General features: G+C 48.3%; 1 protein-coding gene across 1 annotated transcript in view; it reads left to right on the top strand.

The window, feature by feature from the left end:
* Positions 1-17,114, top strand: part of KIF11 (kinesin family member 11) — a 246,006-nt gene that overhangs the window by 98,288 nt on the left and 130,604 nt on the right. Inside the window, exon 15 of the mRNA XM_078643407.1 lies at positions 13,739-13,911. Within this exon, the coding sequence (XP_078499533.1) occupies positions 13,739-13,911 (173 nt within the window). The remainder of the gene's footprint in view (positions 1-13,738; positions 13,912-17,114) is intronic.

The following is a 17,114-nucleotide window of genomic DNA, read 5'->3' as shown; positions in this document are numbered from 1 at the left end:
GGCAAGTGTCTGTTATTCCATAGTGGAGTTTCCCTGGTGAATCTTCCCCACCAACTCATCTGGCAGAGCGTCGACTTCCAGATCCTAAAGATCGTGACTGTGGCAGGTGTTAGCTCCTTAAGCAGTACCGATGAATAGAGAACCTTGTGAAGAGCATTGTCTCCCAGCAGCCAACAATCTACGGCGTACGCCGGGTCACCGCGATTGCCGTACCACCAGTCGTTAAGGGCGAGGAGGTGTGAGGCCATGTAGTACCGGTGGACGTCTGGGGTAGCCACTCCACAGGAGTAAGTAGACTGGAAGCAGGTCCTCATTATCAGTGTAATTTAATATTACAAAAACATTTCTCGTATGTGCACAGGCCACTTTTACATGAATGTACAAGTGCAAATGTAATGTCTTCACATTCAAAAGGGATTTCCTCATTTGCACAGGAATGTTGCTCCTGGAAATAATCTCCTTCATGTGTGGCTGGAGCTGCTCTCGTCCATACCTAGTCTCAGTTGCTGGGCTTTTAGAGAATTTACCTTTGCCCTTTGCATCTTTTGTGAGGGAGACTTGTTATGGGACTGAATCCATACTAGCGAGGTGTGCTGAATCCATACTAGCGAGGTGTGCTGCCAGCAGCAGATCTTCAGAGAGGTTATTAAACCTGCAAACTATACAGTGAGCTGTAATGTTCCCTTCATGCTTTGGAGACTGTGTGTTTTTTTTTGCCTGCAGCAATTCGAATGCTACATGTTTGCACAAATAGTTTTTAGCTTGCATATGCTCTGAATAGAGCACTATGCTCTGTATGTAACACTGCCTCTGCTCTCCAGCATTGACTGTTTGATGGATTTACATGCTTTTGAAATATTGTTGTTGATCGCATTTCTGGTACGGCAGCAGTAGACACGTTTAAAACTAAGCTACATAAACTAGTAACTTCACTGTTTGGGGTTTCATACCAGCCATTAAAGTGTAGGTGTAACCCTTTGATTATTAGAGCAACTGCGCATCCTGTCCCTGACACTTCCCTGACCTTGTGCAAGTATAGGTTGGAGTTGGGGCACCTCCAGTCTGTGCCTCTCTTTCATGACGTGTATGTTGCAGGAGCATACTTGAGTCACCTTTTTGTGATATACAAGGCAGTCAAGAGGTTTAACTGTAGTCTTGTGGTGGCCATCTGATTTTTTTTTTTTTTCAAAACACTTTTTTATTAAGTCGTCCGGTAAAATAGTCCCATTTCTGACAGGAAAAATAGGATACAGACTGATCGATCTGATAGAATTCAAGCAGGTGACATCTTTGTGACATTTATAATACAGAAAAATAAACATTTCAGGTGTGTGAACATCAGCCCCTTACTTTACAACCTACTTTGCCATATGCTGTACAGTAGTCAATGTATCATACCCATTGTAGGAAACTGGCTCTATATATATTACACCAAAATTAGGTATAGTGTGTACAGAGTCCAGCTGACCCCAGAGGTAGGCAGGGGTTGAAGTTAGATAGAATCTTGTGCTCTATTTGTGGTAGCTTGGTCAAGCAGTAAGGCAGTATCAGAGGACAGTGTTAAGCATTTGATGTACACACTCAGTCAGCAAACGAATTCACACACTCAAGAACTGAACTGTAGGCCAATTGTTTTTGTATAAAATCATATACTGTTATATTTTGAGAACCAAGCAAGCTTGGCACATGTAAGCATTACATACTTTACAGTAACAAGTTGCTGTTTGTAGAACAGTTTGAAAATGTAATAGAAATTGTACTTTGTTTGATTTACAGGGGATGCAGTAAGTTGCAATACTTTGCAAATAGAGTACATTGAAATGAATAGGCTTTTTCAGTAAGTTACTTTTTACGTTACTTTTCTAACTCCGTGCTGGATACCTAGATTCGGCACTGGGACATTTCCTGTAAACAGGTAAGGAAATACGTTTTGGTTATTCGTGCGATTCTTAAAGAATAATTTTAGATTGCAAAACTCCACACTTAGAAACTTTTTGGAAGAAAATTGTCAATGTTATCCTATGAAGGAAAAACAGGTTATCGGTTCACAGGTAAGTTATCTACTGTGGGAGTTAAGGTTCTGGGGTTATTCTGGGGTCACCCAGGGTCAGTGATGCACTCTTGTTACACCCTCAGCGGCACTAGGGCGGCCAGGTACAGAGTGTTGAGGCCCAATATTATTCACTGGGGCATAGTGGGCCGCTGGTTGGTGGGTGCTGGCAAGCTGGCCACTGGATTTTGGGGAGCCGAGCTCCTAGGGTTTAGGTCAGGGCAAATGGGGAAACAAAGTAGCACAAAAGGTGCACCGTCAGTTGCACTGGGGCGGCCGGGTGCAGAGTGCTGTTTCGACGTCTGGCGCCCTTTTGTTTTCAATGGAGAACCTCCGGTTTGCACAGGCACTGCAAGCAGGGAGACTATGGACTTCTGGATGCAACCACCACTTTGAGAGGTAGGTTGGGAAGTTAAGGGTTGGTTAGACACCGAAGGTTTGGGCACACAAGGCCGTGGGCATTGGGTGCAGGAGTGCCTTTTGGGGTTGGACCTTCGTACCACCTCCTGGTCGCGGTTAGGGGGGGCGTCTGTATTTAGACTGGAGGCTTGAGGCAGGTCAGGGGTCGACGGATCTCGGTTCAGGATTACCGGGGTGACCTCCTCGTGGTGTTTTCCCACTTGAACTCGGGCTGGGTTCGGCGGGTGCAGAGTGGGCTGGATTCGCGGTTTCCGTCTGCTACCAGAGGTTGCAGTTGAACAAATCTGGTGTTAACGGGAGAAGTGAAGGCAGGCAGGTCCTCCGGAGTTTTCGACGTTGCTGGCCGCAGGACACACCAGGATTTCGTGGGGAGACATGCCTGTAGGGCTGGGGCCAAGTCAGTGGGCAGTATTAACAACAAGGAGGGACAAGGTGAGGACAATCTTTAAAGGGGTCCAATGTACGTGTCCTATGAGACTGCAAACAACAAAAATGTACAAGGTTCCCCAAGGGAAAGGAAGGGTTAGAAGAATAATAACTCTCTCACTGGGAATGGTGTAGAACCATGACAGGGAGTAACGTAATCCCTTATCGGAACTGAGGATGCCTCAAACAACTAAAAAGCTGGACGACCGTTGTCATCCTACCTGATGGTTGTATTGTGTCATCATTGGCCTCCTGCTCCAGCGACAGGCTGGCGGTGCAATGCCTGACGGGTAGCAAAAATTGCTACTCTTTTGGTGGAGTTCTTTTGTTCCTGGCCAATGGGTGCATGTGTGTGAGGGACCTGGGAGGTAAAGAAGTGAGCGTGAAAGAAAGAGTTAAAAAAGGTCAGAGAAGTCCACTTCAATTGCTTTATTCATGTGGCTTACTGCCTTGTTAAAATAATGAAGGGAGGGGTACCGATGCCGAGAACTAGGTGGTTCGGCTTCGTTCAACCCTCACTTGTGATGTGGTCAACATGTTTCATGCCTCAACGGCAATTCATCAGGACCTAGGAGTGCTCATCAACTTGTAAAGGAATATCTCAAGTTTGAAGGAAGTTTTCAAATACGACCTGCGTGGTGAGAGTACCAGTGCAGTGGGGTGTCTGTGTCCCACGTGGGGTCCCGCCCCCTTGGTCTTGGTGGATGGTCCCCACGGACTGTCCTAGTGGGGCCTGAGCTGTAAGGTCAATACCTCGGATGCTCGAGGCAAATGCCGGTATGCACCTACCCCTACCACGTCGGCGATGTCGGGTCGCAGGACAGCCGCTGAGCGGCTGTCCTGCGACCCGACATCGAGCATCCAAGGTATTGACCTTACAGCTCAGGCCCCACTAGGACAGTCCGTGGGGACCATCCACCAAGACCAAGGGGGCGGGACCCCACGTGGGACACAGACACCCCACTGCACTGGTACTCTCACCACGCAGGTCGTATTTGAAAACTTCCTTCAAACTTGAGATATTCCTTTACAAGTTGATGAGCACTCCTAGATCCTGATGAATTGCCGTTGAGGCATGAAACATGTTGACCACATCACAAGTGAGGGTTGAACGAAGCCGAACCACCTAGTTCTCGGCATCGGTACCCCTCCCTTCATTATTTTAACAAGGCAGTAAGCCACATGAATAAAGCAATTGAAGTGGACTTCTCTGACCTTTTTTAACTCTTTCTTTCACGCTCACTTCTTTACCTCCCAGGTCCCTCACACACATGCACCCATTGGCCAGGAACAAAAGAACTCCACCAAAAGAGTAGCAATTTTTGCTACCCGTCAGGCATTGCACCGCCAGCCTGTCGCTGGAGCAGGAGGCCAATGATGACACAATACAACCAATCAGGTAGGATGACAACGGTCGTCCAGCTTTTTAGTTGTGTGATGCATCCTCAATTCCGATAAGGGATTACGTTACTCCCTGTCATGGTTCTACACCATTCCCAGTGAGAGAGTTATTATTCTTCTAACCCTTCCTTTCCCTTGGGGAACCTTGTACATTTTTGTTGTTTCCAAGTCAGTGGGCGTCTGGTTCTTGTTACCTGGCTGCACGGCTGTTCGGTCCTTCTTTTCTTTTCTGGTTCTGAGGAAGCAAGGTTCAGGGTGCCCCCTAAATACTAGATCAAGGGGCATTAAAGGTAGGTAAAGGGCAGGGACCAATGGGTCTGTTCCCTGTTGTGAGTACACCCCCTATTATGCCACCCTCCAGTGGGAGGGGGCAGGAGCCTTTCCCTGGTTGGCTGGGTCCCCCATCCTCAAGATGGCGGGGACTCTGAGTTGTGCTTCGCCTCCCCTACCTGAGGGGTGGAGTTGGCAGAGGTGGGCACACCTCTCTCCCTAACTTGTTTTTTCCTGCCGGTTCTCCCGCCCAAAGTGGGGGATTGAACCAGTGGGGCCAGTTGCTGAAAGCAGCAAGTGGTCTGAGGAAGCTCACAAAGGCGACATTCCTTAGAATTTTCCCCTTTGTGTACCTTGTCCATCCTGGGGAAGGAGGCTTGGTACCTCGTCCCAGGATGTGGATTGTTTTAGGCCCCCCCCCCCCGAGAGCAGCAGACTTTCAACCCAGGGGTCCAGAAACATGTCTGTTGATGGCAGCCTAAGCAGCCACTCAATCGGGACACTAGAGGTGGGTTAGTTTTCAGGGGGCATCTCTAAGATGCCCTCTGTGTGCATTTTTCATTAAACCCCACACTGGCATCAGTGTGGGTTTAATGTGCTGAGAAGTTTGATACCAAACTTATCAGTTTTCAGTGTAGCCATTTATGGTGCTTTGGAGTTCGTAATGACACACTCTCAGCATCTTATACTCTTAATGCCAGCACTACCCTTACAATGTCTAAGAATGGACTTAGACACTATAGGGGTACAGGGCTCATGCACCTGTGCCCTCACCACTGGTATAGTGCACCTAGCTAGAGGGGTGGCTGATCTATGTCAGGGCAGTGGGTTGTAGGCATGGTACACAGAGATGTGTGCAATGTTGTCTCTTCACTTTGTTCTGTACCAAAACATGCAGCCTGCAAAGGCAGTGTGTGTGTGTGTGTGTGTAAAGGTACTGGGTCTCTAAGGGTACCACAATAAGTGCATCAGTAGTCTGGCAAAAAGTGTGTGTGTGTTTACTGCAACAGAAACCCACTTTCCTACACCCATAAAGCCAGTTCACACATAGCATAGTCCTTTGTATTATCACTTTCCCTTGCAATTTGTGCTCAAAAGGCTCCCACATCAGGGGGTTCTAATATGAGACCCCTGAGGTCTGCCCATTGTTTCCAGATTTTAGGGTGCTTTTGCGGGCAGCCCTGTACTTTAAAAATAGGTTGTTCCTTACCCAATGCATCAATCAAGGCCTGCCTTCCATGCTCTCAGTTTAAGCTGGGCCAGGTCGTGCCATGCCCTAGCCAGGGTAAGGCCCAAGTATAGCAAGTGCCTTTTATAAATGTTTCTCCCAATTTCTTCAGTGACGTGTAATAAGGCAAGCTTAGGAGACAAGGGTATTTCACATCCCAGCACCTCTGATAAGCCGGTCGTAGCCCCACTCCAAAATCTACTAAGCGCAGTGCATTCCCAGATGGTGTGTATGAACGTGCCTTCCGAGCTGCCACATTGTAGAAACGTAGGGGAACCTATCAGTCATACCCTCCACAGCCTATATCTGGTAAAATAAGCACCGTGTAAATATTTAAACTGGATTAGTCTGAGGCGAGAAGCTATTGTGGCGCCCCTCTGGAATTCTAATGCCTCCGGTCAGTCGTCGCTGTCAAGGGGACCAAGGACTGTCTGACTTTTCCCGGAGTGAATCTAGGGTCATAGAGCGATGAAACACCAGAGTATGGTATATCTTTGCAGTATTGTAGTCCCCCATAAATAACTTTGCTTCTGTTGGATTGAACTCCGGTGAGATTCCAAACACGCAACATATGGTGTTAGGGCATGCTGTAGTTGCAGGTATTTGTAGAATTCAGTTTGCAGCCTAGCAAATTACTTCCTGAGCTCCTGGAAGGACCCCAAGGTGGAGCCTCGCATTACATCGCCCAACGTAGAGATACCTATGGCGTCCCAGTCTCTAAACCCAGATAAGGTGGACACGCTGCATAGGGCCGCTCTGCCAAAGGGGCGTCTCCCTCGTCCGACCTCACCACCATCCCATCCTGCGCATCGATTCCTTCCATACTCCGAAAACCATACGTGAGGAAGGCGTGAATCGTCATAGCTCTTTTGGGATATGTAGGAGCATGTGGGGTAGCATGCCGCCCTTGATCCATTTCTCCACTTGGTGCGCCGGGGCCCTGCTATTCCCACACCACCAATCGTTCGTACCCAGTGATGAGATGCTGCGTGATATGATTGGATGTCAGGGGTCGCTATCCCCTCACAGAATGTAGATTGAAAGCATGTTTTAAGCAAAACTACAGCGGCTGATCATTCCATAGGAACCGGCTTAGTCTTGAATTAAGCTGATGGAACCGGGTGGGCGGTATCTGAAAGGGGTGGTTCTGCTGCTGATAAAGAAGGCGAGGGAGTGACACTATCTTAAACATCACTGTTTTTCACAGTATAGATAGGGGCATGCGTGCCCAGGGCTCCATCTCAGCTTGAGTGCGTGTCCAGATGGGGGCAATGTTTATATTCCACAACACTCTTTGGGAGGACGAGAGGTGGCAAGGGACTTAAACCCGGTTGTGGCTAGTGTTACTTCTCCGAGCCTCCTCGGAGAGGCCACAGTATCGATTTCCTGGCATTCATAATCAAACACAAGGGCTGTCTAAATATCTACATTATGTGGAGCAATAGAGGTCCCGTCCGATGCGGCTCCGATAAGAAGAAAAGGACCTGTGTGGTGATTCGGGTTCACGAGGCTAGCGGTTCCATTGTTAACGCAAATAAATAAGGGAATAGGGGACAACCCTGTTGAGTACTACGCCCTATAGAGAAAGGGTCAAAGACGCACCCGCCACTCTAACCGAGGCCGTGAGGTTTGTATATAGCAGTTGAATATAGGACACGAGACGCGGCCCAATATTTAGGTGCTACAGGAGCGCAAACGGGTATGTCCACCCCGCGAATCATATGCCCTGTCTGTCGGCCAGCAGCAGTGCTGCCGGGCCTTCAAGATGGTCAATCGCTGCTACTGCATTGTGGGCCTGTTGGATGTTGTGGCGATTCGCCCGATAAGGCATAAAGCCTGCCTGGTCAGGATTAACCAGTTTGGGCATATAGGGAAGGTTACGGTTAGCAAGGGCTTTGGCCAATAGTTTGGCCTCCACATTCAGCAGCGATATAGGACGATGAGTGTTGATCTGGTGGTCGCCGCGCTTATGGAATACCGCAATTTCTGCATGTCGCCAGTCTGGCGTAGTCTCCCCTCCTCTAGGGCCACATGTACTGCCGCAAAATTGTGAGTAATGAACTGGGATTGAAAAAGCTTCTAAAACTCACATGGGAAGCAGTTAGGGCCTGGAGCTTTGACTGTGCATAAGTCTGCAAGGTCTGCGCTCAGCTCTTCGGCTGTCAGGGGGGCGTCTAATTCTGCCCGTGCCACATCCGATAAGGCCTATGGGGATAGATCGTCAAGATAGCGGTGGATCAGGGTTTCTGGCAGCGTGTCTTTGGGGGTATATAAATCCGCATAGTAGGTCGCAAAGCTGGATGCCATTTCTACCGGGTCAGCGAGTGTTTGGCCATTGTCACCTAGAATACCAGGTGGTGTTAGTGGGTGGAGTGCCTGTTGGCATAGACGATGCAGGAGAGAGCTCGACTTGTCTCCCCAGAGGTATATTCTGCTGCGCGAGGCCAGCCAAGCCTCGTCACGCAGTGTGTTTGTTGCATGAGAAGAAGTTGTCGGCGAGTATGCCTGCCGTCTATACCCTTACTCCGCCGCTCCAAGTCTAACAACTGAGTCTCGGTCTGAAGAAATTCCTCCCAACGCTTTTTCCGTTGGGCGGCGCAATAGGACATGTTAGCACCCCTTAGGGTTGGCTTCATAACCTCCCAGATGACCTCCGGAGTGTACCATACCCAGGTTATCAGTGAAATAGTCTGTAATTACCTGATACATGTGTTTTTTATGTTGTGGGTCTTGGAGATGCCAGGTCAATAGGTGCCATCGAAAAGAAGGGTGTACTACACCCAAACACAGTCAGCTCCACTGGAGAGTGATCCAACAGCCACTAGGCAGTATATCCGACGCCGTGATTCAATAATAATTAGTGGCCGGTATAAATATATAGTCCAAGCGGGAGAATGAGTTAACTGTAGAGTAATATGTAAAGCTTTGTGTGATCGGGTGTAGATGTCTCCATGTGTCTATCCATCCCGTATCCCGCACCAATGTCTGTAATCTTGTTTCTCAGAGTGTCCCCGGGCCACCATGTGGTCTCCATCTGCCCTGGGCCGCAATCTAGACATCATTAGAGTCTCCACTTATTATAGAAGCGCCCGTTGGCATCTCCAGTACTGTCTTCGTCAGGCGTTCCACAAATTACTCCGACAGGAGGAGTGGGGGTTGGTGCGTAGTTAATGACTTGTATGACTGTTTCCCCATATAATGTGCCAGTCACAATAACCTATCTACCCTGAGAATCGGACCATGTTTTAGTGTGTACAAAGGAGTCTCTGCGATTAATTAAGACCGCCACCCCAAGTGAGCCCCTGGTGAAACCTGCATGAAAGATCTGTATTTATTCAATACTGGAGAGACATGGCACCCTGGAACCCATGCGATGCGTTTCCTGCAGTAGCAGGACATCTATCTGCTGAGGCGCGTTTGGCCTGCCGAAGGACAGCCCCTCTTAATCTTATCTAGTGCCCTCCGTATATTCCAACTGACTACCTGGAGCCTACCAAAGGGGTCTGTCATAGGGCAGAGTGTACGAAGTGAATGTAGGGCATGGCTTGTCATAGGGCATGTAAACCATATGTATAGAAAAGTATGACACCGCAAATTCACAAAACTGAACAATCCGATTCCCTCCAAATACTTCAAAATAGCTGAAGCATCTGTCACGGGGGTGTCTTACATCTGTTCCAACGGGGGCAGGGCGTAACCCCCACATCAATGGATCCCCATTAAACTATCCCCAGTCATAAAGTTCTCAGATGTTGAGAAGAGAGTTATGGGGAAAAGTCCCTCGAAGGCCCTTAAACTATGTCATCAGCCGAATAGACGCGATTCTTACAGCTCTCAATCTCCATGTCGTGATAGTGACGAATCTCGATGATCTAGATCCAGCTGGAATCGCCCTGTGATTTTGAGCAGCGTCTTGATCGTGATCTACGATTTGTCTTCCGTTTAGGTTTGATCAACTGCTGTGCAGCTTCTCCGGAGGATGACTCTGAGTCCCGACACGGCGGGGTGTGCGGACTAAGCTGCTGCCTCTCGTTTGTCGGGGCAAAGACCTCTCCATGAGTGTCGAAGAAATGGGTCGTGACTTGTAGACAACCCTCAGCCAGGCCAGGAAAAGTGGGGCACACTGAATTTTAAAGTCTCGCAACTGATACTTTGAGGGCCCCGAATGATTGTCAGTTGCACCAGCCTTGTATAGTCTGGGAAAATTAAGATGTGATTGGAATCCTATTGGAGTTTACTAGCCAGTCTGGCTTGCGCAAGGATAGCGTTGCTGTCATGAAAGTTCGAGAGTCTAGCAATGATGGGCCGTGGTCTGGACCCTGGCAGAGGCTTCTGGATCAGGGCGCGGTGTGCACGTTCAATAATGAAACATTGAGATGGAGAGGTTTGAGTGATCCATCCCGATATCCACGTTATAAGAAACTGTTCCATGTTGTTGCCTTCACATCTCTCCGGAAATCCCACAAAGCGAAGTTTGTTCCTCCAAGCTATGCTTTCTGTGTCCTCTGCCCTGATTGCAAGACCTTTCGTGATAGGTTCCAGAGAGGCCACCCTCGTTTGGAGGGATGTGACTCTATCTTCTGTAGTTGATATGCGGGCTTCGGGCTCTGTTATTCTGTCGACCGCTTTGCGGAGATCTTGGTGGGTGAGCATGACATCTGGCCCTGCTTTTGGCCTCCAGAGACTGCATTATTGCCGCCATCATTGCAGCATTAGGAATAGTTTGTAAACTGTACTGTTCTTAGAGGCATGGGAATCTCTTTGAACAGCTTACTTCGTTCTCAACTAGTCTGACGTCTGCTGACGGTGCTTAGAGACCTCTGGGTGATAACCCGCTCTATAAATCCACAGTAACATAACATTGTCTGGGCTGGTAGAGGCCTGGTTCGCTGACTCTGCTGCCTGCGCCACAGACCCAACATAGCGAGGCAATGTGCTGTGTTTTGTGCCCTGTAGCTTGTCTCGAGTTATTTTCAATGGTAGTAGTTGAATGTCGGCCACCCCGCAGGTCGGTAGGCGGCTGTGACTACGCTTTAATCCTCTGCTGTAGTAGGAATGTCACATGGGGGGGGGGGGGTACACCGCAGGAGTCAATCCAGGTAATTTTTGCCTTCTAGGCAGGTAAAAAGGCAGGCGTGAAGGTGACCCACACACCGGCTGCACCGGACCTGGTCCGGCCACTTCCGCGCGCAGGCACCTCCTCACCCCCTAATGGGTGCCTCTGCCCAGTCCAACTCCCATGCTCCGTGAAGCCCCGTATGGGAGTGCCTCTCCTAGATCAAAGATATAGATGAGTTGGTCCCCTGCACACTTTTTTGTTTCAGCACATAAAAGCAGGCGCGTGTAGGGCACAGTGCGGGCCACAGATGTCCCCTCCGTCAACTCTGAATATTTGTGGGAGCATTTGTCAGCCATAGGCCGCAGCAAATATCAGAGGGGTGCAATGTTTAATCTGTCCGTGCGAACACCACTATCGAGGCCCAGCGCAATCCCCACTGCCTCACACCCTGCAGGGAGTAAAGTAGATGATACCTTACTCTCTTATGTGGTAATGTATTTGAGTAGTCAGGCTTATCAGGAGGGTAGTGTTAAGCATTTGTTGTACACATTCAAGCAAGAAATGTTTCACCCTCAAAGACTGAATCCAGACCAATTGTTTGTATAAAAAGATGTTATTTTATTTCTAGAACCAAGATTCACTTAGTAGCAGGTAAGTTAAACTCTTCATATAATGTTACTTTCAGCAAGACAGTTAAAAATGCATTTAAGTCCTTTTTGATTACTTTTAGATTACAGTTCTGGTTTGGTATGATACATACTCCTAACACAGTTTACACTACACAGGACACTTTTAAGCATGTTAACTCTTGTGCATGTAATAGATTACAGTTTGTGCAGTACAAGACAATTCAACACTTTGAAGATTTTTTTAGAGAGAGAAAACACCACTCAGTACTATGGGAAAAACGAGGGGTTAAGTTACAAGATAGTGGGGTTGAAAAAGGTGGGCACACCTCCCTAATTTGCTAGGTTTTCCCGCTGGTTCTCGTGCCAAAATGGGAGTCTGAACCGGTGGGAGACAGTTGCCGATAGCAGCAAAAGGCTGGGGGTAGCTAACGAAGGCAGCAGGCCTTTGAATCGCCCTCTTCAGGGACCCTGCCCATCATCTGGGAGGAGGCATGGCACCTCTGCCTAGGATGTGTTTTTTTCTCGGACCCCGAGAGTGGAGGTCTAGACCTAGGGGTCCAGACACCTATTTGGTGGTGGCAGATGGCTGGGAGTCAGTCAAAAACCACACCAGAGTTGATTGTTTTTCAGGTGGCATTTTGTGTGCATTTTTCATTAAATCCAACACTGGGTGCAATGTTTAATGTGCTGGGAAGTTTGATACCAGATTTCCTCTACTTCAGTAAAGCCATTATAGAGCTGTGAAGTTTGTGTTGCCAAACTCCCAGCCCAAGTACTCAAAATGGCTTTAATGCACTTGGTGTCTGCGAATGGCACAGACACTGTAGGGGCATAGTGTTCTTGCAGCTATGCTTGCACCTGGACATGGTGCACCCTGCCTTTAGGGCTGTAAGGCCTGCTAGAGGGGTGACTTACCCATGCCACAGCCAGAGTCTGGTGTGCTTGGCACACAGGGATGTGTGCCATTTCGACTTTTGTTTGGTCTGCAGCAAAACACCCAGTCTGCATTGGCAGGTTAGGGGTGATTAAGTGAGAGGTCTCTGAGGGTGGCATAATGTATGCTTCAGCCCTCAGAGGCCTTCTCTGGTCATTAGGACCTAGGTACCAGGGTAAGCCTTTACCAGGGACTTAGATGTGACCCAAAGGTGTGCCCATTGTGGGTACAAAGCTACAGTTTTAGGAAAGAACACAGGTGCTGGGGTCTGCTAAGCAGGATCCCAACACACAGTCAAGTTGGCATCAGCTATCTGGCAAAGAGTTAAAGGGTTACCATGCAAAAATGGTCACTTTCCTACAACCGTGATAAACCTAGTGTTGACCCTGAGACTGCTGGACCTGACTGCTACCAGTCTCCCCAGACCTAGGTTGTCCCTGTTGCTCAAATGATTGTGACTAATCCAAGAGAGTTTTGGTAGGTGGTCTAACCGGAGAAATCATATCTTAGCTTTCCCTCAATAGATAGTTTTCATTTTGGTGTCTATTGCAGATAAAATTATACTCTACTGTTATAAATTGGGGTCCGATTTTTGTTGTTGTGTCTTACTCATTGACTATTTTGGTACTTCCAAATGCTTTACACTTGTTGTTTTAAATCTGACTGGTCTGTGCCACAGCTACCCAAGACTAAGGATTTTATTAAAGAACCTCCCTGGACCTAATAGAGATGGTGATGTGCAGTCTCACAGCCACACCACATAAAAATCTACTTTCCTAAAATGGATTTAATTTAAAAATGTAAATCTTAATTAAGAATAAGTTGTCACTTTGCTTTACTATGCGTCCTGCCAGCACCCCTGTAAATTTTAATCCTGGAACTCTGGCCTCCCTCCTAACTGACTGACAAAATACAGGGGGACCTTTGGTGCGTGGCACGCTGGCATCACGTTGACCCAAAATGTTCTTAGTACATCTGTATACGTCTCTGTTTGGAACTTCTGTCAGTTGTGTGCACAGAATCCCAAAATTGAGATTATCTGAAAAAGATACGGAGGTGCCATGTGGAATAAACTTCTTTAGACAGTTGTAATCTGTAAAATTAGAGCAGTGGAAATGAAAATGTAATCGTTTTTTCCAGCACCGATTTATTTCCATAATTGAAGGCTTTGAGAATAGTTCTATTAATTGTGGTGGGTAGAGCCTTTATATGAATATCCGTAGATATAATTTTTTGATCTGAGGACTACGCCTGTAGTTTCAAACTGCTTTACTGTTCCTTTTGCAATATTAATGAGAAATCATGCCTCCACTTTTTACAGGTGAACTCCTTTCTGCCAGTTTGGCAGCATTTCACGGTACTGCATCAACCATAGCAACAACGTTTTCCACCTTTGAGGGGCAAGTGTCAGCAGAGGTGTCCCGTTGCATTGAAGCTACTCTGAATCAAGAATCTTTGTCTTTGGACACCAACGATAATTTGCAGAAGTTAATGGTAAGAGTACTAAAAAATTTTTATGTTTTTATTTTAGCATGTGTAATGCATAGATGCTTGGCATTGGACCTTAGCAACACATTCATAATAAAAGCTATAACAAGTAACTGTTTGATTTCCTTATTCTATATTCACCACATTCTTCTTACTCTTACCTTGGTCGTCACTTTTAAAAAAATAAATGCAGTAAACTCTTTAAAACAATGATCCTGTGTGCACTTTCTGATAGATACATCTGCCTTGTGGATTCCTCACCTTGTGATTCCTCACCTTGTGAATATCCCCCTTGCGTCAGCAACGTTCGGAAAATTCTTTGTAGCACGCCGGCGTGGACGACTTCACAGGAGCACGGCTTCGCGCGCGACTCCGTCTGACGTCATCGACTCCTTATTAGACCCACGTCGGCGTGATGACGTCAGTTCCCTTTTTTCCGCGTCGTCGACGCCAACAGTTTCTGGGATCTTCTGTGATTCAGATAGTTACTTGTTGCTATTTTGTGTTACTGTTTATCAGTCGAGTGTCTCTTCTTCGTTGATGTCGTCGAGGAAGACGGGGTTCAAGCAGTGCGGATCGTATGCCCGAATGATGTCTATTACCGACCCGCATGACGATTGTTTGTGGTGCCTTGGATCGGACCATGATGTTAAGAACTGTCGATCCTGCTTCAAGATGAACCCTAAGTCTTTAGGAGAGCGGGAGGCTAAGCTTCTGCTTGCGAAGGTGAAAGGAAGAGAGGCTGGAAGGTCTTCGAGGTCGACGTCTAGACGTTCGAGGTCGAGGCAGAAGTCGCGATCGAAGTAGAGGTCCAGATCGGCTTCGAGGTCAAGATCCAGAGTGAGGTCGTGGTCCAGAGAGAGGTCGAGGTCCGGATCGAAGTCGGCTTCGGGTCATGCTTCGGGCTCCTCGAAGAAGAAGCACAAGAAGAGGAACAACAGCTCAAGACATCACTCTGGTAAAGATTCTTCAGATTCGAAGAGGAAGTCTCAAACATCACAAACACTTCGTGTCTCCTTCTCCTATGCAATCTCGTGGATGTTCCCCGGTTCCGGAGCAAGAACTGGATCCGGAGTTGCGCCATTCTTCGGAGCATGAAGGAGATGGGGAGATTCCTCGGGCTCCGACTCCGGTTGAAGACCCTGAGAATCAAGAGGGCCAAGATGAACCGATGCCGGAGCAGCCGATGGGTTCGTACCCTTCCAGGTCCTGGACAGGACCCCTCATTTCCTTAATGCTATGTTTGGCGTTTATGCGAGGGCAATGTACCCCACTAGTGCACCGGCTGGTCCCATGGGTCCATTGTCTTATAACTTGGGCGTCCCTCAAGCTTACGCTCCGGCGCTGTTTATGCCAACGCCTTTTACACCTTGGCTCGGTACGGTGCCTCCGAGGTCATCGACTCCGCACACGGCTTCGCTGGCTCCGGAACGACCTCGTGAATTGGATTGAGGTGCCACGCTGGTTCGAGAATCTCGACCTCCAGCTGTCCCGGCTCCTCGTTCGACGCCGGTTCCGGCTCCGTCTGAGTCTTTACCGGATCCGTCGACTTCGGTTCGTTTGGAGTGGTCGAGGCGCAGAGCTCAGCGCCTCTTGGAGGAAAAGGAGTATGAAGAGCCTGAAGTAGAGGAAGGAGAACTTCTGGATCAAGGGGACTGTTTTGAGGACCTGCATAGTGCTAGTGGTCTGGAACTCTCTCCTGAGTGGAGTTTGCCATCAGTTTCTGATGCACCATCTAAGGACGTGGCACCCTACCATGTTGTAATTAGGAAGGCTGCGGATCTGCTCAATCTGACTCCACCTACTGTTGAGTACAAGCCTAACATCCCCACGGAGGTTTTGCATTCACCTTCTTCTGTAATAGAGCCTACACTCCCATTCACTGAGGCTTTGACTGAGCCAATAATGGAGGTCTGGAAGAGACCTTTGACTGCTCCTGCGGTTTCCAGGTCGGTGGCAAGACGTTATAGGGTGGCACCTGGTGACCCTGAGTTTCTCTCTTTACATCCTTCTCCGGAAAGTATGGTTGTGCAGGCCGCTTGTTCCAACAGGTCTGCAAGTTCTTTTCCTCCGGTGCCGGCAGATAAAGACTCTAAAAAGTTGGACCAGTCTGCAAAAAAGATTTTCTCCTCAAGTAGCATGGCTCTAAAATTTACCAATGCTACTTGCCTGCTAGGGAGATATGTTCATGCATTGATGGACTCTGTGAAACAGTTGTCAACAAAGCTTCCAGAGGAAGTTGGAAAGAACTTCAATGAGGTAGTCTCTGATACTCAAGCTGCAGCCCGCTTAGTAATTCAGAGTGGCATGGACACGGCGGACTCTGTGGCCAGGATAATTGGCTCTTCTGTTGCCACGAGAAGGGCCGCATGGCTGAAATCTTCTGAATTTTCGGCAGATGTACAATCTACTTTAATGGATTTGCCATTTGACGGGACAGGCCTCTTTGGGGAAAAAAGCGGATGTAGCCTTGGAGAGGTTCAAAGATCGCCGGGCAACTGCGAGGTCTTTGGGCCTGCAGGCTAGAGGTTCTGCCACTAGGAAGTTTAGGAGATTTGGTAGATCCACTTTTCGTTCCTATAAACAAGGCCAGCAGCAGCAGCAGCAGAACCCTTTGTATAGATCATACAGAGGTAAACAAAGGGGTCGTGCTCGTGGACGCCAAGCCTCCTCCTCCTCTACTTCCTCCTCTAACAATCAACCCCCACCCGCAGCAGCAAAGCAGCTCTAGATCCGCCATTCCGGATCATGCGGGTCCGGTAGGGGGTCGGCTTACTCATTTTCTACGGGATTGGGAATCGGTTACATCAGATCTTTGGGTTCTCAATCTCGTAGAAAATGGGTATGCACTTCCTTTTCAGGAGTTCCCTCCCAATTACCCTCCTTGCCAAGGTTATTGTTCAGAGGACCACCTGCTTCTCCTTCAGGAAGAAGTCCTGGCACTGTTCCGAAAAGGTGCGATAGAGGTGGTTCCAGAGCAGGAAAGGGGTCAGGGGTGCTACTCCCGGTATTTCCTGATCCCCAAGAAAGATGGCAGGTTACGTCCAATCCTGGACCTCCGGATTTTGAACCTCTATCTCAAGCAGGAGAAGTTCAAAATGCTCACGCTTGCACAGTTTCTTCAGGCGCTGATGGAAGAAGACTGAATGGTGTCGATCGACTTGCAGGATGCGTATTTTCACATCCCAATCCTGAAGTCGCACAGGAAG

The sequence above is a fragment of the Lissotriton helveticus genome, chromosome 5_1 (assembly GCF_964261635.1).
Source record: "Lissotriton helveticus chromosome 5_1, aLisHel1.1, whole genome shotgun sequence".
NCBI lineage: Eukaryota > Metazoa > Chordata > Amphibia > Caudata > Salamandridae > Lissotriton > Lissotriton helveticus.
This window is presented reverse-complemented; position numbering and strand designations above follow the sequence as displayed.